The sequence below is a fragment of the Lissotriton helveticus genome, chromosome 5_1 (assembly GCF_964261635.1).
Source record: "Lissotriton helveticus chromosome 5_1, aLisHel1.1, whole genome shotgun sequence".
Taxonomy (NCBI): domain Eukaryota; kingdom Metazoa; phylum Chordata; class Amphibia; order Caudata; family Salamandridae; genus Lissotriton; species Lissotriton helveticus.
In genome coordinates this window covers 464,961,902-464,985,982 of record NC_136065.1, presented here as the reverse complement: position 1 = coordinate 464,985,982, position 24,081 = coordinate 464,961,902, and the positions used below count along the sequence as shown (strand labels likewise).

At 44.9% G+C, this 24,081-nt stretch overlaps 1 protein-coding gene across 5 annotated transcripts in view; it reads left to right on the top strand.

The window, feature by feature from the left end:
* Nucleotides 1-24,081, top strand: part of ADK (adenosine kinase) — a 647,508-nt gene that overhangs the window by 310,090 nt on the left and 313,337 nt on the right. For all 5 annotated transcript variants that reach the window (XM_078642739.1, XM_078642738.1, XM_078642742.1 and 2 more), the window contains exon 4: nucleotides 4,036-4,114. In XM_078642739.1, the coding sequence (XP_078498865.1) occupies nucleotides 4,036-4,114 (79 nt within the window). The remainder of the gene's footprint in view (nucleotides 1-4,035; nucleotides 4,115-24,081) is intronic.

Below are 24,081 nucleotides of genomic sequence, written 5' to 3'. Positions count from 1 at the left end.
GAAAAAAGTGCTGCAAATGAAAGCGTCTGGTTTTTCCCCTGAAATCACAATTTTACTAGTTTTAAGGGACTGACAGACATTTGACAGAAAACCAAAATTCTTTACACCGTTTTGGCATTTTACTGGGACATGGTCTATTTTTGCATTTTTTTGTGCTTTCAACCTTCTTCCAGGTAATGGTAGAAATAGGTATGAAAGCAATAATGGATCCTGGAAAGCTATAAACTTTAGAATAGTAGACCAAATTCTGAATTCAGCAAGGGGTCAGTTGTGTAGATCCCTCTAGGTTTCTTTATACAACCAGTTGAAATAGGAACAATTGAAAATGAGTTGAAAAAAACAGCCATTGGTGCCAACGTTTTCACCTGTAACTTCTAATTATGACAGATGTTTGGAAGCAGTATACTGTGACATTCGCTGGACCTTTCTGGTTGTGGGGATATATAGGATTGTAGGTTCACCAAGAACCTGATGAACCCATAGCCAATAACTGAGCAGCGTCTTGCAATGGTTTATTATGTACCAGGTATATAGCAATTAATTTGGGAAAATATATATAAAGTAAAAAATCGGGATGGAAGACACCCATGTATTTCTGAAATTGGAACAAAATATAGAGTTTAGAAACAGTAGCTATTTCCACATTGTGAGTACCCATACTAGCATGAGAATTATAGGACATTTTTCAAAGTGACTCCTTTTTTACACATTCTTTCATTTGGAAGGCAGAAATGCTTTGAAAGTCAATAGTTAATAACAGTGCCTGCGATAGGAAAACTGCTCAAAACGCAATGTGGACACACTTCATTTTTACAGTGAAAACTGACCCTTTTTCTGCAAAGTGCGGTAGATTTGGAGCCCTAGCTCTGCCGGCACCTAGGGAATCCTAGCAAACCTCTACATTTCTGAAAACTAGACTCCCAGGGGATACCAGGATGGGGTGACTTGTCTGACTCTCACCATGTTAAGCCTTGGAAGCTGCCGAGGCAGAGCTTGTGCAGTCTGCTGTTCTGGACACCGAGTGAACCTAATTTAGGGGCTGTGGGAGGCACAAGGGCACAAATGTGGGGGGCTGCAAATTAATTACATAAAGAAGCGCGGCCGCTAAAGTGAAAGCGGACCGCGCTGCAAATTAATAAAAAAATAAATCAGCGCAGCTGCTAAAGGGAAAGCGAACTGCACTACATGCAAAGTAATAAACAAATTAATTAAGTAAAGAATCACGGTCGTTAAAGTGAAAGCGGACCGTGCTTCAAAAAAAAAAAAACCCCATTAAACAAAATAGTGCTCACAGTCAAGGTAAAGCAGACTGCGTAACATGAATAAAAGGTCCAGTCCTTATGGGCGGTAACAAATGGAGACAAGGCGGTACCAAAGAAGGACTAACAAGCCTATTTACCAATCAGAAGCCATCATTTAGGAAGGACAATCACACAAAGCCAATGAGAAATAAAGGCGGAGAGTGGGCGGGGCTTCTAGTGCATACCCCAATACAGCATGCCTTGCAGAGCGAGCAGTGCATGCGCGCTGCCGTTAGGCTCGACCTAAAAACTTGGCTGGAACATCTTCCTCTTTTCAAACAGCCAAACTATGGATTTCGCTACCCATAAACATAAGATCCACTGACGACCACCTTGACTTCCGAAGATTAGTCAAGAGCTGGCTCTTCCCACACGACAACTATACTCCCAATCAAACTGTGTGCGACAACCGAATACTCTCATGACAAACTATGTTTTATTGATCTGGAGATGAGGTTGTTATTCATGTTCATTGTTCATTAAACTATGCATCTTGATAATAAGAAGATACATTTGTATAAGGAGCGGGAAAATGTATTTTACACCAAGATACATGTATATATCAGACTGGCATAATTGTTGCTTTGATGTACATATAGGTTCATGTATAGAGATTTAGACCCGCTACTAAAACTTTAACAAATGCAGTGTATAAATGTATAAGTTCATTACATTTATTGGGGGAAAATTTGCATCCTTCATTGCAATATAAATGTGCATGTCGGACCATGTAAGTACTCCTGCTTGTATGTACATATGGATATTTAGAGAGGGTTTTATTCAAGCCACTAAATCTTTAGCAGATGTTGAATATATATGTATGTTAGATTTATTTTAAACCAATCCGAAAACCATCTCCTCCCTCCTCTCTCTAACTCATCCAAAAGGTTTCTGACTATGATGAACGCCCAAACATCCTTCTCAAACTCTCCCAACTAACAGGCACACACATCAACTACTTATAAAATAACTTACAACTTCCCCTTTCATATCTATTTCCATCATTCTATCCCTACTCTAAATTCTACTAAACATACAAGAAATAAAGAGCACAACCTTAACACAATTGATGCACAAGGAAAAAACATTTATTATTAATCTACTAACTATTAAACTAACCAAAGTACTTCAACACCCTGCCATGGGTAGTAAGCACTATATAAATGAATTTTACAATTACAATGGTGATTCTTAACGTCTGCATTTGAGTTTTTTTGTGTTTTTAACTCACTCACTCTTTCTGCCCACTCTCTCGAATCTAATAGACTGTGATATAGGATTAATTGAAGATGTGGATATTTTAATTTACTAGACCTAACTATTACATCTAAATACCTAAGCTGTGACTTGGGTGCTGGCTGTATTCTGAGCCAGTCACTGAATGTACCATGTCTAGCCGAAGGTCCATTGGAGTTGCTTTCAAACCAAATCCCAGCTTCCTTAAATGTATTCATTCCTTCTCCTCTATTCTAAGGGGAGTGAGGCTTGTATGTTTAGCACTGCTGGTTCAACTTTTGGTTCGGTTTACAAATAATCGTTCTCCCCTCGAAATAATTTACAGAAATTTAAAAGGTGCCTTGTCTGTGCGTAGAGCTGCGTTTCAATATACCATTCAATATGTGCGGAGTTGTGCCATGCTTGTCACTCTAAGACCACTTCAGAATTTACTGCACTGAATGGAGACCTTGAATGGAGGAGGGCAAGAGGAAAGTGGGCGAGAGGGGTGCGCCGAGCAAAAGCAATCTGTGGGTAGCGATGGTTTAGAAATAGTGAACTGAAAAATAATTCTCAAACATCACTGTTATGTGGAGCTCTCCGAAAGAGTTGTTAGTGTGAATAAGTGAATCAAAACTCAAAGCCCGTGCTCACTTTGTGTTCCCTTGTCTGGGTCTGTGCCGACCTGCGAGAGATGGCCGAATGTGTCTGGCTTTTTCACCGGTTTTGCAATCTCTCCTTGGTCTCCTCCAAACCCGAGGGAGGCAGAACGTGGGCAGCACACTTTCCGCCCCAGCTGCCATATTCACCTGTCAGTGTGGACCTCTGCCAACTTGCAATTAACACCAGCTCTCATCGAACCACTGTTAGCATGGCTCTGGCTCTCTGCTTATGTGAGAGCGTAGAGTGCAGATTATCTTTGGAGGAGAAGGAAAGGCACAGAAGGTAGTTAGGGTGGTAGGCATGGGGCCAGGTATGTTTAAAAAAAAAAAAATGTTTGGACTTGGGGGAAAGAGTTGAATAGTGGTTGATCTAGGGGTGTAAAAGAACACCAGGCTGTTCATTCTGTGTGGGGAAGTGGGTGTAAATGTCAAGGGTTCTTATGTTGGAGGCTAGGAAGCCAGTCATTAAAAAATATATATATATTTATTTAGGAGAGGAGGCTGTATTCTGTATGGCTCAACTCTAACTTCTCTTTCTCTGCCTAGGGAATGAAACTGGAGAAAGATTAATGGGGAAGCCATACATAATTAAAAAAATATAGAATGGCTAAAAGTGAATAATGGAGATGTTTTTCCCCTTGGGGGTTTTGCATGTCCTCATTGGTAACTAGAGTTTAGCTTATGTCGGTTTGATATTCATAATCCCTCTGTAGAAAAAAAGTGGGGGGAATATGGGAATGTAGTCTGGAGAACGTGGTAGATGGTAATGTGATGTGTGCAGCACCCGGCCAAGTATATTTTCCTGGTTTATGTTCCAGTTAAACTCTAATAACAATATTTTTCTCTACTTTTTACAGTTTTGACGAACTTGTGAAAAAGTTCAAAGTTGAGTACCATGCAGGTGGCTCCACGCAGAACTCCGTAAAAGTGGCACAGGTTTGTTGCAAAATCATTTTTTTGTAGTATATTTTAGGGTCCTTGCCTCTCTGCAAGGAATGTTAACTGCACATTCCCTGTTCTGTACACTAATAATACTATGAGCATGTGTAGGTTCATACTCAGAAGAAATATATCAGTCTTTCATACTGGTATCAACTGCCTGCTTACCGGAAACGGTCATCATAGAAGAGATGCGTATGAGTGGAGAAGAGGCTGCTTTAGAGAATGATCAGGGGGTCCGATCAGCCTGCTGCTCTACAGCCTTGTTGCCCTCTTTGTATCCGTGCATATACAATCATGTTCCAAAAGTCTTCAAAATTGTAAGGAACACAAAATTAACATCTGAGGACACGTGAGCCCTTAAAACAAAAGGCTTTTGGGTTGCCACTGCCATCTGGCCATGGTAGGTGCCAAGAATCCGCTTCAGCTGCCCCGCCCTCTGGCTTGGGACCAAAAGCTCATACGAAGCCTTTCGTCTCCACCAAGCCAGGATCACCGCTCTTCAGCTCCCATCATTCTGGTCAGGAAAGTGAAACCAGTTTCTGTTCTGAAACTTTCGGCAGCAAAACACAGAAATCTGCTCTAGCTACACTCCCAGAGCCAATTTTAGAGACCATGCAGGAAAGGCTTGCGCCTAAACAACAAAGGATCAATAATACACCCAGAGAGTGGCCGCATGATCAGAAAGGAAGCTACAGTGCCCTCTACCAAAAGGCAGACCTCTTTCTAACAGAACATTGATCTCCAAATACCATTAAAAAAGAATAAAAAGGACAAAGCCACCAGTCCCCCTGCACCCTGTTTCTTCTTCTCCATCTCGTATACCCCCACCTCTATCACCTGTACCTCAGGTACCTCATTCACCACACAATCCTTTAAACATTACACTTCTGGGGTATCCACACTCTTCTCCTCCTCACTGCCAGTTGATTCCCTTGTTTCCAAAAAGTTACTTTCCTCCATGGGTCAGCCGCCCAAACCCAAATAACTAAATTAAAACAAATAATGGAGAGGCATCATCTCACTGTCAATTTTATATATCTTAATTGAGTCAGTCCGTCTAAAATCAAAGCTGCATTCGTCTTTAAAAAGGTTTTCTAGAATTTATTCCTATATTCTTGCTTCATAAAAGGCATCCAAGCAGCCAACGTGTTTCGCTCAACATGCACTTGTTTCATCTGTGCTGCAATTCACACAATTAGAAAACAATAAAATCACAATTGAAAAACGCATGAAAAAACGACAGAATATAACCTTCAAAAATACATAACAGCAACCCTAACTAAAAGGTTTGAGTGCAAACTGGCTAGCGAAGACAAAACATTCAGGTTTTTCCATATCTGGACGACGGGCTTATCAAAGTCAATACTCACTTCCCATGTCGTCCACACTCTTAGATTACCATAAATCTTGTGCATCAGCTGGGATCCTCTTTAGGTACTCCAAACTTTCATCTTCAGCCTTCACAGCTGCAACCATATCTAGGAGCTATGCTCAACACTCAAGTAGGTCTAACCTATCCATACGCAGCCAGGATAAAAAAAACATTCAAATGCTGCTACTACAATTTCAAGCCAATCAATACTTAACAGTCAAAACTTTCATGCGTTTTAGTGATGGTGGCCTCATGTATTGACAATGCCTCATGCAAGACTAAACATGCCTTCTCTACAGGAATGTTTAGCACAACAGTGGGCTTAATTACAGGGTCGACTGGACGATCAAGTGTTGGTAGACCGCCACAATCTTTACTCTGCAGTGGTGGAACGCACAATACCTGTTAAAATGGTGACGTTCATCAAACCTGTTCCTCAGGTCGTGATAACAGCCGATGCATCCCTCACAGATAGGGGTGCTCATCTCCAAAATCTTAACAGTTCAGGGTCTCTGGGACCCCAGAATCGCCATTTCAACTACCTAGAGATTCGCTTCAAGCTGTTCACCTAGAGTTGAAAGCATTTCTACCTCATCATATTGGCAAGGTTATCCTAGTCCAGATGGGCATTATGACAGCCATGTACTATATACAAAAATGGGGGCGGGGGTGTTACACACTCTACAGCTGTCACGCCACTCTCAGACCATTTGGCATTGGGCAATACAGCACAAGATCCATCTTTTAACGAAACGCCTCCTCGGAACCGACAACTACTTTGCCGACCTCCTCAGCAGGATGTGGCAACAAGTCCATGAGTGGACACTCCACGCCCAAGTCCTCCTCCCATACTTTCAAAAGTGGGGCTGTCCACAAATAGACCTCTTTGGGACAGCAAAGAATTAAAAATGCCCAAACTTCGCCTCTAGGTTCCCACTCCCCCTATCCAAAGACAATGCCCTATGGATGAATTGGTCCGGAATATTTGCCTACGCTTTTCTGTCTGTCCCACTTCCATTTCTGATTCAAAAGCTCAAATGGATGTCTCTCGCCCTCATTCCAGTAGCTCCTGCATGAGCTCATTACTCATGGTTTATCACACTACTTGAACTTTTAGTAATTCCACACAAGAAGCTTCACCTCATCCCAAACCTTCTCACTCAGAACCATGGTGAAGTCAAACTCAAAGGAGCTAAACCTGGCAATGTGGCTCTTGAAGTCATAGCATTTGGATGTCTAAATCTGCCAGCAGAATGCATGACCATTCTTAAGGAAACACGTACACCTACCACTAGAGCTTACTATGCAGCTAAGTGGAAAAGATTTGTCATTGTAATAACCTAAAGATTGATTCACTAAATGCATTAATACAAAACATTATTTGTTACCTCTTGCATTTATAACGCTCCGGCCTTGCTTACATTACCATACAAGAACGAAGGTACCCCTTAATAATTAATTTACGTGGCCTGGGAGGAAAGGGGAAATCGAAATTCAAAAATATATAAGGCCTTCCACTCAACCAACAATTATTTTCTCAATGGCTAATGTTAGCTCATGCGGGCTCTCCCTCTGTAATCAATAGCAAAAAGACAGTCCGTCAATTAATCATTTCATGTATTTTATTTATCTCGTTAAATCTTTTGTTATGATTTCATTTAAATGCACAATTTTTTCCATTTTGTAATTTAAAATGTTTTTTTTTTAAAAGTCAAAATCTTATTGTGTTTTTATATACAGTGTAAATCATACGAATTCAACAAAATCAGCACATTTCCCTAAAATATAAAATTGGTACATGATTATGCATTATTAAACATAGAATTAATCATATTTGGTTGCAACCCCTTGCATAGTCATGAATGAACTAACCTCACTGTCACCTCATCCCAAACATTCACATTATTTAGTATTAGGGTATCTTTCATAGATTCACATGCCTGAATCATTCCCCGTCGTCAGGATGGTAGTCCCCGGTGCATAAATAAAGTAGTGTCCCACATTAGTAACATATCCATGTCCTTTTGTAAAAAGGACCAAACTCCTAGAGAAGAGCCAATCCACTATACCCTCCCTCTAGAACCCTCCTGGAAGGAGCTCCTGTCCCTCAGATTTTCTACCGCACGTCGTGCTAAGGGAGTCTCCTCTGAGCTCTGCTCAGTTTTCTTCTCTACTGGTTTTCCAGTGTTTTCTGATGATTTTCTTCATATTCTGGACTGAGGTTCCTGATTTCTTCATGGCTGAGACACCTAAAAAGGGTCTTTTTAGGTCTGTGGTTCCTGTGGAAAGAAGAGACTGCATATAGATGACCAACATCAAGATTGTCTATATTGCCTTTATCCAGACCATTCTTCTAAAGATTGCAAGGTATGTCGTACTTTCTCCACAAAAACCCTCAAAGATCGGGAGGGACGTCTTTTAATTTGGCTACAAAGGCTGAAAGACCGGACCAACTGGAGTCTTCTGAGGAGAGTAAGGGTTCTTCAGTATCCTCTAAGTCCTCTCAAAAAAGACAGAGGGTGGCTTCTCCGGGCCCTCATCACAGCCTCCTCAAAAGAAGACACTTAAGAAGACACTTAAGAAGTCTTCAGAGGTCCATTCTAAGGCTCTACCATCGAAGGTGTCCTCTCAGGAAGTTCCCACCTTCAAAAAGCCTACTTTTACTCCGTCGATGACGACATCGTCGACGACAGTCACCACGTCGATGACAACGTCGTCATTCACCTCGTCGACGACACAGACTCCATCGTCGACGGCAAGTAAGACGGTGTCGTCGACGATAAAGATCAAGAAGACATCGAAGCAACCGTCGACACTGCGATCGCCGATGACTGGTTCCGTCGATGAAGTCTATACCGTCGATGAGATCTCCACCGGTGATGACAGCTGTGTCGACGACGGCTCTGTCGACGATAACGCCATCGACGATATCTCCATCGACTACGACACCCTTCGACATTTCACCGTCGACGGGCTCGTTGACGGTGACCGATCCAAATCTGAAAAGCAGATATGTGCATCTAAAGATTACAAAGAAGACATTGACGCCGGCCCTAACATCGCTAAGTAGGGTCCAACCACTGCCTCCAGCATGTCTTCTGGAAGAGAAGGATTCAGATGAGGGGGACATGTTTCAAACTGCGACAAGCCCCTCTGAACTTAATGTAAAATATCAAGACAGTTCAGATGAGGAAGACCAGGAACAGGAGGAAGAATATCAACCACCTCCTCCACCAATTGTTTGTCTTCCAGCCTCTTTGGTCTCGGACATGCAGTACCTTATTACAGACTACAAACAGAGGTTTCCAACATCTCCTAAACCTCAACCCCCGGCGGTGTCTCCATCACCAAGACCACGGCCTCCATCTTTAAATTTACAGCCGGAACTTGTCATTTTACCGCATCCTCCATCTACTGATGATGAGGAGGAAGATCAGCATGAGGAGGGGGAACTTCAGGACACCCAGTCTAACCATGATGAATGGGACGACTACGTCATTCCCTGTCCTGCTTCTCCAGTGCCTTCACAGGCTGATTCACCACCTGAAGACATCGGGGGGTTCCATAATGTCGTTGAGAGAGTAGCTCAACGTTTTCAGATTCCCATGACTTCTCACCAGCAGCACTGCTTCTTGTATGATTTTAAGGAGCTTTTCAAGAAAGCAGTAAGATCGATACCCATGATAGAATACTTGTAAGGTCAAGGAGGGAAAATTATGCAAAATCCTTCTTCCGTGCCTCCAGTGTTACCTCGCTTGGATAAAAAATATAGGGCGCCTGATACTGCTCCAGCTTGTTTAATAGGACATCCCAAGCCGGACTCGGTTATAACACAGGCAGCTCAGAAAAAGTCCAAGAATCCACCACATAAAGAAGGCCGAAGGTTGGACAACATCGGAAAGCTTTTTTCCTCAATGTCTGCGTGGCACTGTAAAAACGTCCAATACCTTACTGCTATTTGGGCGATACAATAGACTGTTATAGGCAGACATAGCTCCATATCTGGTGGCCTTGCCTGAAGACTCAATAGAAGAGGCAAAGAAAATATTACTTGAAGGTGAATGCTCAGTGTCGGAAATAATAGACTGCGCGATGGATATCGCGTCGACGGGATTTCGTCAGCTGGCTGGCGCAGCTGTATTAAGAAGACAAGGTTTGTTAAAGGCAACTTATTTTCGTCCTGAAATACAGACGAATATCTTGGATATGCCCTATGATGGCCAGTTTCTCTTTGGACCGCAAATTGATGTGGCTCTCCAAAGTATAAAGAAAGATACGTACACAGCCAGAGCATTGGGAACTCTCCAATTCAAAAGTCCATCCTTTCGTGGATCAAGGGGAGAGGACAGTCATCCTTTAGAGGGGATTACCAATATCGGTCTTCATACTCTTCTGGTCAGCAACATCGACCACGATATCAAAAGCGCCAGCAGCAGCAATTGTCCTATGGAAAATCATCCTTTTGTGGTAAAGGTCAACAAAAAGGCAACAATCGTCGGCAATGACCCTTACTTTAGCCAGTCTCCAGTTCATCTCCACCCTCAAGAATTAGAGGAAGAATTTCCCATTTTCTGACAAATTGGAAGCAAATTACAACGGACCGTTGGGTTCTACAATTAGTTCAATTCAGCCATTCACTAGATTTTCTTCACATCCCTTCACAAACCCCTCCCCGACCCATGCTTCACAAAAATCTACGTGTACTTCTCCGGGAGATTTCTTTTATGCTCCAGAAGGGGGGAGTATTGTACTCCCGCTTCTTCCAGATACAGAAAAAGGAAAAGAAATGGAGACCAATTTTAGATCTCAGAGCCCTCAACAAATTCCTAAAAAAGCAGTCGTTTCATATGGTGACCATCCAGGAGGTTTTAAAAGTTCTAGATGTGGAAGATTGCATGGTATCTCTGGATCTTCAGGATGCTTACTTTCATATCCCTATTCACAAGAAGTACTTAAGGTTTGCACTGGCGGGGAGACACTTTCAATTTCGCGTCCTGCCTTTCGGGCTCCAGTCTGCACCTCGCATCTTTATGAAATGCCTCTCTCCAGTGGCTGCATATCTCAGACCGCATCACCATCAAGTTTTTATATCTGGACGATTGGCTGATCAAGGCACCATCCTTAGAAGACTTGTCCAGGTCTTCCGCTTGTCTACAACTTTTCAAACGTTTAGGACTCGCACTCAATTGGGACAAATCAGTCCTTATACCTTCTCAACGTATACATTTCCTAGGTGCTACCATCGACAAAAAACTAAAGAAAGCTTTCCCATCACAGGAAAGAAAGGACAAGCTCTTGGCACTGGCCATTGTCGTAGCCTTCAAGAGAACCTTGACAGTTCGCCTCTTCAAAACCCTTCTCGGAAAGATGTCATCCTGTATCTTGCCGGTTCCACACTGCTGCCTTCGAATGTGCCCTCTCCAGGAGGCGCTCTCAGCACAATGGGTCCAATGCACAGGTTCATTCGACGATCTCATAAGAATGACCCCTCGGATGGTCAAGGCTCTGCAATGGTGGATTTCTCCTCAGTACCTTTCTCTAGGCTTGCCCTTTTTGCTTCCAGCTTCACCGCATATCATCACAACAGACGCCTCGCTGGGAGGCTGGGGAGCTTTCCTTCAAGAACTACAGATCAGCGGAAAGTGGTCCCACTTCGAAAAAGGATTTCATATTTATCGCCTCGAACTACGGGCGGTCTTCCTTGCCCTTCAAGCTTTACTCCCCAAGAATCAAAAATTCTCTGGCGCTTGTACGTACAGACAATACCACGACAATGCACTATCTCAACAAGCAAGGAGGAACTCGCTCTCTAACACTCTTGTGAGTCACAAAAAGTCTGGAACTGGTTGGTCCTGCACAATATCTCCCTTCGGGTGAAGTATGTCCCAGGCATGGACAACGTTTTAGCTGATTCACGAAGCAGACAACACACAACGTCTCACGAGTGGGAATTAGATCAGGGGATCCTCGACCAGATATTCTCACAATGGTGCACTCCTCTAATCGATCTGTTTGCTACCAAACACGCCAAATGCCAACACTTCGCAAGCTGGCATCCCCAGAAGGGATCTCTAGGGAATGCATTTTCGATCGCATGGTGCAGCGTCTTTGCATACACTTTTCCACCGTTTCCGATGATTCCCAGAGTCCTCGGGAAATCGAAAGCGGAACCTTGCACGCTCATTCTCATAGCCCCAACTTGGCCACGCCAACATTGGTTCATAGAGCTTCACCTTCTTTCTCTGGAACCGCCTATACGGTTGAGGTAGTTCCCTTCTCTCCTCACGATGAACAACCAGCAAGTCCAGCATCCGAATCTGGCATCTCAGGTTATCGGCCTGGCTCCGGAGTTCAAAGAATTTCAAAATCTAAATATTCCGCCGGATTGTTGGGCCATTCTGGCTCGGGCTCGAGCAGACAGTACCAACAAGACATACTCGTTAAAATGGAAGAGGTTTTGCATTTGGTGTCAGAAAATACACCCCTTTTCTTCTTCTCCAGTACAAATATTGCCTTACCTCCCCCCCCCCAGCTCTTGGACACCCACTTTGCTTATGGCCAATGGACCTTCCTTTCTATTTTGTCCCTTAGTTTTTCTTTCTACTTGTACGACAAGCAGTCAACATTGTGGCATCTAACAATTGTGCATTCACTTGACGGTAATTAGTATTAACCATCTATGAACATAACTATGTATGAACACAATTGCCGCAAGGCCTAAAATATTGCAATTGCCGCTATGCCAGAACTACTGTAATGTATTAAAATGAATGCTCCCAGTTTTCTGTTTTTACAGATTTTTACAGATCAAAACAGACAGAGAGCAATGTGTTTCCTGTCTGCACTTAAATTTAAAAGCCGAAAAATACTGAAAATTGGGCTTCTTTTAAGTGACAGTCCCTGTCGTCATTCATGAAATCCAAGCCAGTAGATGGGCACATTGACAGCATGGGGAGTTTAAAAAAACAGGATGAGCTTTGCTTAAGTCACTGCATATCTCAACATATGCTTGTGTTGTAATACCAATATTTTCATATGGTTGTATTGTTTGTATTATATTTGACTGGTTAATTGGCTGCCATCCAACATGTGGTAAAGTATGAGTGAACATTTATTGATTAAATACATGTGGAAATGTACGAGTGCCGACTTCATTTAGTCACAAAATACCAAATAAATATGAATGAATATGAACAAGATGGCCAAAAAATAATTATACATAAATGCAGCTAGATCTGTAGAAAAAGTAAATACCTCAAAACTGTAAGCCCCAATGAAAATTCAAAAGAAAATTCTAATAGTTTATCATAGTGCTTGAATGTCCCATACTACTCGACTGGTATACTGGGTGTACATATAAAAGCCTTTCTTTTGTTAGAACAGTCTTCCGTCTTTATTGTGGATATTGTGGCTATCACAATCTGAATTTTAATGTCCGATGTGGGAGCACACTAGCAGTACCATAATCCCCTCCCCACACGCACCCCCAGAGCCCAACTTTAATGTGGTCGAAGACTTTTGCAATCTTGAAAATCCCCAAAGTTGGTAGGGTTGGCCCTAGGAACTTTTATCACATTGTTTAGGGCTTGCCTATGAGTCTTTGTCACCCATTAGCTCGTACGAGACATAGATGGGGCATCTCCAGGCACCTACTTAAGAACACTCCTGGACCTGAGGAAGAGCAGAAGAGGTCTGAGCCTGCTTTCTGTGACCTGAGAAAAGCCCTGAAGGACTGCGCCTGCTTTGGGGCTCACTCTGACCAGGGTTGTGATTATTCATTGAGGTAGGTAGTCACCCCCAACAAAATATTATTCCAGTTACTTACAAAACGCATTTCTTAGGTACAGGCATAATATAACCAGGGTCTGTCCTTCGCCTACCAGTCCTTTAGTGGTTCTGATCTCGGCTAGGTATGTCCTTTAAGGATCCTTTATCGTGTATTCAACAATGATGCCAGTCATTTTTGGTTGACTGTCGTTCTGTGTAACTTCTGTGTATCCTTTAAAACTGCCTTTAGTTGTGTGTTGGCAAAAACCTATCATTTTCATTGGATGGTTTGTACACAACCATTGTTCACATTCAGGAAACTTTTTCATTTCATTCAGCAATCCATGAGAGTGAAAGTGTTTTCTGTCACTTACTTGTGTGTTGAATTACCCTCCAAAAGCACTCCTCCTGTGTTATACGTTGTTCTACACTGCACAGCAGAAGTATATTTTTGCCAGGGATGACTTCAGAGCAGTTTTAAAGGGGTGTTTTGTTTCCTTTTTTGGGATTCCACATAACGTAGGAATGCACAAGCTTTGACATACAAAGGCTTTTATAGTGCTCATGGAAGGGACTGACTGCCGCATCCATATGGTATTTGAGGCAGAAGGTGTACTAAGCGTGACCTCAAAAGGACCTTTCTCTTCTCCTAGAGGCCCATAAATCTGTTCCCTGGGCTACAGCTGAGTTCCAAATGATTAGCGCAGTTTTGAGCCCTGAGAAAAGTACATTCGTTCTTAGAAAGCTTTTTCCTTTAAATGTTGACACTTCCTTATTATTTTTTAATTCTGTTCCGATTTTCCTGAATGGAAAGTAGTAGAAAAATGAAGCTGAGCTTTCTAAAGATTGAAAATATTGAATTCAATGTGCAGTTTTGCAATACCATAAGAATTTTGTGTTCGAGGCATGTTGGCTGTACCATGCTTTCCATACTCCTGCTATCTAGTGTTGGGTCCGGATGTTTGCAAGTTGTTTTTGTTCGAAGAAGTCTTTCCAGTCACGAAGTAGGTGACTCCTCCTTTCGGTGATATTGCGCAACGGCATTGTGCACATTGTTAGTTTTTTTTTTTCTACTGTCTGGTTCAGACGTGTATTGCTGCTCTCAGCTTCGAAACAGTTTCTTCGGGTTCCCCTCTATGCGCAATCCATTCTACCCACGTCGGTATTGTTTCGAGCGACTATCCCACTTCTCTGCATAGTGTATTCATCGAGGAAAACCTCTATTTCGTTCGAAGGTATTGGAAAGGCTGTCCAGCCTAACCGTGTCGGTCCACTTCGTAGTCTATGAAATGGACTCCATTTAATTCTGCCCTCAGAGTCGCTCTAAGTATACTCGCACAGACTTGCACAAAGTGTGCAACTTGTGCTTGTCTCCGGAGCACAACGAAGAAGACTGCGACGCGTGCAAATCATTCCGATCGAAGAAAACGCTCCGTGATCGTCAGGCTCCATGTCGAGAGATGCAGAGTCAAAATGTCGAATACACGCAGGACATCTTCGGTGAAGGAGCATCCCGGAATCTGACTCAGAGTTGGAAAAAGACTTGCCACAAGGTCCACGTACCGTGAGTACCGAACAGCCCTTAACCCAAAATTCAACTCAGCTGAAACAAAAGGCTTTGGTCCCACCCCCACCTTCGGGTCACGGTCGGCACCAACAAGATGTTTCTGACGCCCCACCTTCAGGGTCCGCACCGAAACAAGTCTCTAAGCCTTCCGGCTCGGAATGGAGTCGGCCAAAGACCTGGCATCGAGCCGAATCCTTCAGGCTCGAAGGCGAAAGCCGCTTTGGAGCCGAAATCCTTGACGCCGAAGACAAAGCCTCCTTCGGAAACCTAAAACTGTGCCTCCAAAGCGGCGGATCTGAATTTCGATGCCCCAACACCCAAATCTGACCCAAAACACATGCAACTCTACTTAAATCCTGATACAGGACGTGTTCTTACTAAGTCACCTTAGAAATGCAAACCTAATTCAGATGAAGAACCTTTGTTTATTATTTGCAAGAGGAAGAATGTTGTTTCTAACTCTCCCCCTCCTCCTCTTTTACCACGTTCCCCTACACCAACTTCCCCACCTTTGCATCCTTTACTAATTACACCAAACTAACTCTCAACCACCACCTGATGATGTTGATGGGGGGGGGGGGGACAATATTGTACCGATCGATCCCTGGAAGTATTATCACATATTCAACTACAGATAATGACCCAGATCTTTACCCTGCAAAGCCATATCCTCCTGACGACAATGTAGGACATCTAGAATTACTTACTAGAGCTGCAGAATATCAAGAGGTGCAGTTACACAAGGTATCTTCAGAGGAAGATTTGCTATTTGAAACGCTCAGTACCCCACATAGGGCTAGTCACACTGCCTATGATTAAAGGCATGAGGAGACATGCTGATAACCTCTTTAAAGATCCAGTGCGGGCTCTCATTCTCACTCCCTTGATTGATAAAAAATATAAAGCTGCTCCCTCAAATCCGGTCTTTATTAAAGGTCAGTTACCACTAGACTCTTTTGTAGTCTCTAATGCCCATAAACTGGCCAATTCACAGACTACAGGTGATGCTCCCCCTCCAGACAAAGAGTCAAAACTATTAGACGCCTCTAGTAAACTAGCATCTGCCCAAGCAGCAAATCATTGATGCATTGCCAACACTCAGGCCCTGCTAGCCAGATATGATGGGGCACACTAGGACAAAATAGAGTAGTTGCCGCCACCAGAGACCTGCTCCCCTTACAGAAGTTTGGCCAGTCGGGATCTACTTCCAAGGGATGCATTTCCTATCTATATGCTCTCATACAGGACCTCACCCCCCCTATCCACCCCACAATATAAAGGCTTCTGGGATGCACAGATGGGTACTCCGCTAGGGGACAGACAATGGGAGTGCCTGTACAACAAATAACAAAATTAAACCGTTCGATGTATCTAAAGGAGGTGCATTACAAAATGTTATACGATTGGTACTTATACCCCCCAAAAACTACACAGGACCTTCCCAAACACCCGAGATAGATGTTGGAGAGGTTGCGGCCTACTGGGCGACTTCCAGCGTATCTGGTGGGACTGCCCTCTCATTCAACCCTTTTGGAAGGAGATCCTGTCCCAAATTAAGCTCAATTTAGGCTACCCAATTCCCCAAACCCTGGAACATACTTTGCTGGGGACAAGAGACCCAACTCTGAAACGCCAGACGCAGAGTGATCGATCCGTTATGTGGCTATGCTTAGGTGCAGCCAAATTGGCAGTTGCTGCTGCATGGAAAAAACAAGATGCACAATCGTTGACTCAATGGCATGCGAGGCTCTGGAAGGCACTAGCGCTCGAACGCATGGCAGACATAATGGATAATGCCAGGAAAAGCTTTGATTTCATATGGTCCCCTCTGGTGAGTTATCCGCTGACTGCATGCTCCCCAAGGCTAAGGGCCCTCAACCTGTCCCATATATAAGGTCACAAATTTATAGCTGGTTGTAGGTAGCTCAGTGGTTACCTTCACAGCGACCTAGACGATCAACCCTCATGTCCACTCTACTATTCTTTGCACCATGACATCAAAGTTTTGTTGAATTTTTTATGTTAGATATTGTAAGTTTCCTTTATAAGTTCCACGTCCTGGAGGGCGGAATGATAAAAACTTGTACAATGCTAACTGCAACAAAGCGCAAGTGTCACTATCAAATGTTTTCTTGCCACAGAACTTGTGATCAACCTGTAACTCACATGTGGTATCTTTAACTCTTGCTCCCCTTTTTTAATGCATTTGTTGCTTATGTGATGCGTTTCGGTTCAGTACTAAAAATTAATAAATAGAATATGAAATAAAATAGAGTAGTTGCTACAACACCTCCCAGATGAACACAAAGCAAAAGCCCAAGATTTAATCCAGGAAGGGAAGCTCATATCCAGTTCCTCAATAAGATGTGCATTAGATGCTGCAGCTAGATAGATCATCACTAGTGTGTTATTAAGAAGACATACATGGCTTAGGATTTCTGATTTCAAACCAGAAGTACAACAGTCTATTTTAAATACTGATTTTGACAAGGAACGTCTCTTCAGGCCCAAATTAGATAAATCATCAGAAAAAATGAAAAAAAAATCGGTTTCCAAGTCTATGGGAGCTCTGCAGTCTCCCTCTAATCGGGACTCCTTTAGTTTCCCCTTCTACCATTGGGAGGTCCAGGACCATGTCCTCAGACAATACTGCCACCTCTTACAAAGGCAACAATCAATCTTCCTCTACAAGGGATTTCTTTAGAGGAGGATATAGAGGTAACAAAAACAAAGGTCGAGGCAAGGGTTTCCCCACTGCGTAATTCCCCCTTCCCCAACAAGCAGTGACTTGCCTACACTTCTCCCCGTCCCCCAATCACCTTAACACCTGTCGGAGACGTCTTCTACTATTCCACCTCATTTGCCAATCTATTACCACAGACAAATGGGTGTTAGGAATTATCCAACATAGTTATTGCCTGGAGCTTTCCAACAATCCTCCAAACCTACCACCACGTTCTCACAAAATGTCACCAGAACATTAACATCTACTTCAGCAAGTACAGTCTTTCCTCTGCAAAGGAATCCATAGAACCTGTGCTGTTACATCATCAAGGGACAGGTGTGTACTCCCTGTACTTTCTCATCCCCAAAAAGGACGACTCCTTGAGACCTGATCTCAGAGAACTAAACCTCGACATACTGTCAGTGAAATTGCTCTCGCAGCTCCACCATTGAGTGAGGCCTCCCCCAGCCCCTGCACACTCTAGTGTGTATTCAAGGCCCTTCTCCACCTGCAGGTTCACCTGCGCCTCATCTCTGGTGGTCCAGTGGACCTCTGTCTACCACTTTCTGCTCCGTTTTTTCACTCGTTTTCATCCTCTTTCCTCTTTCCTTTTTCCGCACCTTTCTGCTGTTTTCTCTTTTTCCCTTTCGCCCTGCTTTTCCTCCCTTCCCGCCCGTTTCTCCCCCGCTGCCCCTGTAGCCCCTCCCCCAGCGCGTCCAATCCAGCTCCCCTCCCAGCTTTCCAGCCCTCCCCAACCCCTACTTAATGGCGGCCGCTGGTGCGCCAAAGGCAAGCCCGTCTGCACCGTGACCAGCGCCAGGAACCCTGGACCTCTGCCTACCAACATTACGACCCAGCAGCATTCAACGCACTCAACCCAGGCCGTAACTGCAACCTAGCATCACCAGCCGACTTCACCGCTGCCGGCACACCTGCAGCACCGCCAATAACACGGATCCAGCACAACCCGCCCACTAGAACACAACCGAACTGAAGAATCTGCAATACATCCTCCTCAACGTCCAATCCCTCAACAAAACCACCACTGAAATCTGGGACCTCCTCGACCGCACCACCCCTGACGTAGCTTTCTTCACCGAAACCTGGACCAATACCACCTCGGGACCGGACATCGCCATCGCCATCCCCCAAGGATCCAATATCTCCAGGTGGGCCGCCCCACCCGCCCGGGAGGAGGAATCGACATCATCCACAAATCCACCCTCCGCCTGCACACCCCCAGATGAGCCCATAGAACTGATGGAACAGCTTCACTTCAAGATACTGGCCAGCCTCACCACCACTCTCCCAAGAACCCTCATCTACCGACCCCTGGACCCTTTACCACCTCCTTCGCTTCCATCAACTACACCCTGCTGAGAGACCTCAACTTCCACCTCGACAACCAACTGGACCCCAACACCAAATCCCTCCTAGACAACCTCCACAACATTGGACTCCACCAGATTGTGACCGAGCCCATGCACTCAGCAGGACACGCCCTCGACCCCCTCTTCACTACAGGAAACTCCATCACCTTCAGCCACACCACCGAACTCCCATGGACCGACCATTGTTGCTTCCACTTCATCTTCAGAACACCCATCATCCACAGACACCAGCACCTGCTCCCACGAAGAAACTGGACCAAAATCACCGACGACCAGCTCACCGCCTCACTCCACACTTCCACCCCAACCGTAGCGGAAAATGACGACCCCAACACCGCAGCCCGAACCCTGCATAGATGGATCTTGGATAGCGCCAACACCATAGCCCCCCTCAAGAAAAACAATACCCGCGCCAAGAAAGCCAGATGGTTTATCACCGAACTTCGAGAGTCTAGACGCACTTGCCGCTGCCTCGAGAAGGCCTGGAGTAACACTAAATCCACAGAAGCCCACAACAACTTCAGAGCCGCCACCAACGCCCACAACCAACTCATCAGAGAAAAGGAAAAAAGCAATTGAAGACAGAATCTCCACACAGGCACACAACAGCAAAGAACTCTTCAGCATCAAGGAGTTTGCCCAACCCACCAGCGAGTCTGACATCCCTCCCCCACAAGACCTCTGTGTCAAACTCCGCACCTTTTTTCACCCCAAAATCTAGAGCATCAATGACAACTTCGAAGACAACCAACCTCTGAACCCTCACCAACCACCTCCGACACCTGGAAACCGGACAGCGCTCACCACTGAAGACAATGAAGTCCGTCTACTCAGGGGCCACCACGGACCCCTGCCCCACCACATCTTCAACAGAGGCGCCGACACCATCGCACCCATGCTCTGCCACACCATCAACTGCGCCCTGGCGGTCGCCTCGTTCCACGACGACTGGAAACACACCAAGGTCAACCCCCTCTTAAAGAACCCCTCAGCGGACCACACCGACCTCAAACACTACAGACCAATCTCCCTGCTTCCGTTCCCAGCGAAAGTCATGGAGAAAGCCATCAACAGCCAACTCACCACTTTCATCGAAGAACACAGCATCCTCGACTCTTCACAATCCGGCTTCAGATGAAGCCGCAGTACAGAAACTGCCCTCCTCGCCACAACAGACGACATCCGCACCCTACTGGACAAAGGAGAAACAGTAGCCCTCATCCTCCTCGACATCTCAGCGGCGTTCGACACAGTCTCTCACCGCACCCTAATACGCTGACTCTACGATGCAGGAATCCAGGACAAAGCCCTCGACTGGATCCGCTCCTTCCTCTTCAGCAGAACGCAGAGGGTCGGACTCACCCCTTTCCTCTCAGACCCTACACCTACCACCCGCGTACTGCCCCAGGGCTCCTCCCTCAGCCTGACGCTCTTCAACATCTACATGGCTCCACTCGCCCTCATCGTCCGAACCTACGGACTCAACATTGTGTCATACGCAAACAACACCGACTCATCCTCTCCCTATCCAACAAACTCAACCACCAGACGCAACTTTCGAGAAGGCATAGAAGCCGTCGCCAAATGGGTGCAAAACAGCTGCTTACAACTAAACACCAACAAAATAGAAGTACTCATCATAGGTCTAAACCCCGACGCCTGGGGCGACATCTGGTGCCCCCCCCCCCCCCCCCCCCCCCCCCCCCCCACCCACCCACCCTCTGAAATCCATAGACCACACATGCAACCTGGAAATAATCCTGGAGACCGAGCTCAAAATGGACCGCCAGATTAACTCCGTCTCATTTTCCTGCTTTCACACCCTCTGCCTCCTTCGTAAGACCTTCATACGGATCCCCCTTGAACACCGAAAGACAGTCACTTCTGCCCTGGTCACCGGCAGACTCAACTACGGCAACGCACTCTATGCCGGAATAAACAAACCTCACCCGCAAGCTACAGAACATCCAGAATGCCGCCGCAAGACCTCAACCTGCCAAAACACTGCACATCTCCCAGCACCTGCGCACACACCACTGGCTCCCCGTCAAGGCGAGAATCACCTTCACGATACTCACCCATGCACACAAGGCCGTCCATGGCACCGGACTAGCATACCTGAACAGCCGATTCAAATTCCACGCACCTCAAAGGACCATACGTTCAGCCCAGCTCTCCTACGCCGTTGTCCCCCGCACCAGAAAGACCAGATCAGGAGGCCGCTCCTTCTCCTTCATCGCGGCCAAAGCATGGAACACCCTTCCGCTCCACCTCAGACAGACAACATCGCTCCCCATCTTCGCAAGAAACCTCAAAACCTGGCTCTTCGACAGACCCCCTCCTTGATGGAATGGAACCTGCACCCCCCACCCCTAGCGCCTTGAGACCCCTACGAGTAAGTAGTCACGCTTAACAAACCCCTGATTGATTGATTATTTGAGCATTTCCACATGGTAACACTTCAACAAGTGCTACCACTTCTACAGCTGGGCGATTTTATGTACTCTAGACTTGAAAAACGCATATTTCCATATTCCAATTCATCCCGCTCATCGCAAATACCTCCGATTCATCAGCGGGTCGCCATTACCAATTAAAAGTGCTACAGTTTGGGGTCACCACTGCTCCCAGGGTATTTACCAAATGCCTGGCAGTAGTCAAAGCTCATCTGAGAAGACAACACATTCCTGTGTTCCCATACCTGGACGACTGGCTCATCAAAGCCAGTACTTACCAAATGTGTCTCCAACACGCTCAAACCCCTAATCACTTACTTCACCAACTAGGGTTTACAGTGAATGCGTTTAAGTCTCCTCTACAGCCTTCCAGCACGCAAACTTATCTGGGATACAGAATAGACTCTCGCAAAGCTCAAACCTCTCCCAATACAGCCAGGATTCACAGTATTCAGTCCCTTCTCACTCCATTTCAGCCCAGCCAATAATTGCCGGCAAGAGTCTTAATGCAACTGCTATGCATGATGGCGTCTTGCATTACAATTATTCCCACGCAAGACTTCACATGCGTCCCCTTCAAGAATGCTTAGCAAGCCAGTGGAACCAGTCGCAGGGTTGATTAAACAATCTTGTGTTGGTAGACGGCCACACACATCGCTCCCTGCAGTGTTGGAACCCTCAATTTATCCAAAGGGCAGCCCTTTCTCGACCCTGCTCCACCAACAGTGCTAACGCAAATGCATCGCTCACTGGTTGGGGCGCTCACCTACAGCAAATCCACGAGTGGGAACTTCATCCCCAAATTCTTCTTCCCTACTTTCTGTAATTTTCGGTTTCCTCTCATAGAACTGTTTTGCCACAGATCAAAACGCAAAGTGCCCAAGCTTCGCCTCCAGGTTCCTACACCCGCTCTCCAAAGACAATGCCCTATGGATGAACTGGTCAGGGATATTTGCCCACGCTTTTCCGCCTCTCCCCCTCATTCCGCTGGCAGTTCAATCATCCCTCAAACTCCTAGCTCCCAAATGGGCACGTCAACCTTGGTTCACCTTGTTAGAGCTTTCAGTGGTTCCACACCAAAAGCTGCCTCTCAACTCCATTCTCCTCACTCAGAAAAGTGGAAACGTTTTGTTATATACTGTAAGAATAACAATATCAATCCCTTTGATGCTCAAGTACAAAACATCATATGTTACATTTGCAGCAATGGTGATTAGCTTATACATCCATTCGATTACATTTAGCAGCAATAGCTGCATACTTACAAAACAGACCACACTTATCTCTTTTCTGAGTACCAGTGAATAAAGCCTTTATAGAAAAACTAAAAAGAGTAATACCACCAAGAGTTTCATCTGCATCAGCATTGAACTTGAACATAGTCCTTTCAAGGCTAATGGGTCCCCCTTTTGAACCGATGCACAGGTGTCAATTACAATTCCTCTCATGGAAGGTTGCTTTTCTTATTGCAATCACTTCCCTAAGGAGAGTTGGCGAACTCCAGGCACTAACTATCTAAGAGCCTTTCGTTCAACTTCACAAAGACAAGTGGTTCTTCGAACCAATGCCACATTTCTACCTAAAGTGGTTTCTGCTTTTCACATCAATCAATCTGCTGAGCTACCTGCTTTCTTTCCTCAGACAGATTCTGTAGCAGAATGAGCTCTACACACACTAGACGTTAGAGCTCTACTATATTAAGTAGAAAGAACAAAAGATTTTTGTAAAACAAAACAGCTTTTTGTTGCTTTTTTGCCACCTCACAAAGGCAATCCCATCTCTAAATCAGGCATTGCCAAATGGATCGTGAAATGTATCCAAAAATGTCATGTGAAAGCGAAAAGAACCTTTACAATACCCCTTAGAGCGCATTCCACACATACATACACCGCACATATTCAACAAATGCTATTGTGTAGATGTTAGCGAGGCTACAAGCTAATGTAGGCCAGGCAGTACTTAAATCACTATCAAATAACTGCAACAGCTACAGTTTAGCCACCGCTTTGGGAGAATACTGCTCTATATACTATGCAAACCATGTGATCTACAGCTCCCATGCCTCGAATGGAAAATGTTACTTACCCAGTAAGCATCTGTTCTTGGCATATAGAGCTGTAGATTCACATGCACCCACCCGACTCCCTGGGTACCCATACCTGTTGCAGTTCTTTCTTATCTTGTATACATATGCATGGACATCTATATTCTACCTTTACTAACTTCATTCTCACCCTCTGCTGGAAAACAATTTAACAATGGAGTCAATCTCCATGCGCAATATCACCTGAAGGAGGAGTCACCTACCATGCAAACTTCCAGACCCAACACTAGATGGCAGGAGTATGCAAAGCATGTGAATCTACAGCTCTAAATGCCAAGAACAGATGCTTACTGGGCAAGTAACATTTTCCTTACTTTTTCTCCAGTATCTTGAAAGGTTTTTTTTCTTTTACTTTTTTAAACAATGCTTTACAAACAAGCATTAGCAAAGCCAGTGGCTTGGCGATCACATTATAAAGGCTGTACCTGCTGACTTTGCCAGTGTTTCTTTCTCCTGCGTTTAGAGGCTAGTGTGTAGACACTTGTTTTCTGTGCCATTAGAATAGATAAACCACCATTTATCATTTAGTGTTAATTGGGAATAAGGGCTGGTCAGAGAGAGTTGGGGAAACAATTAGAA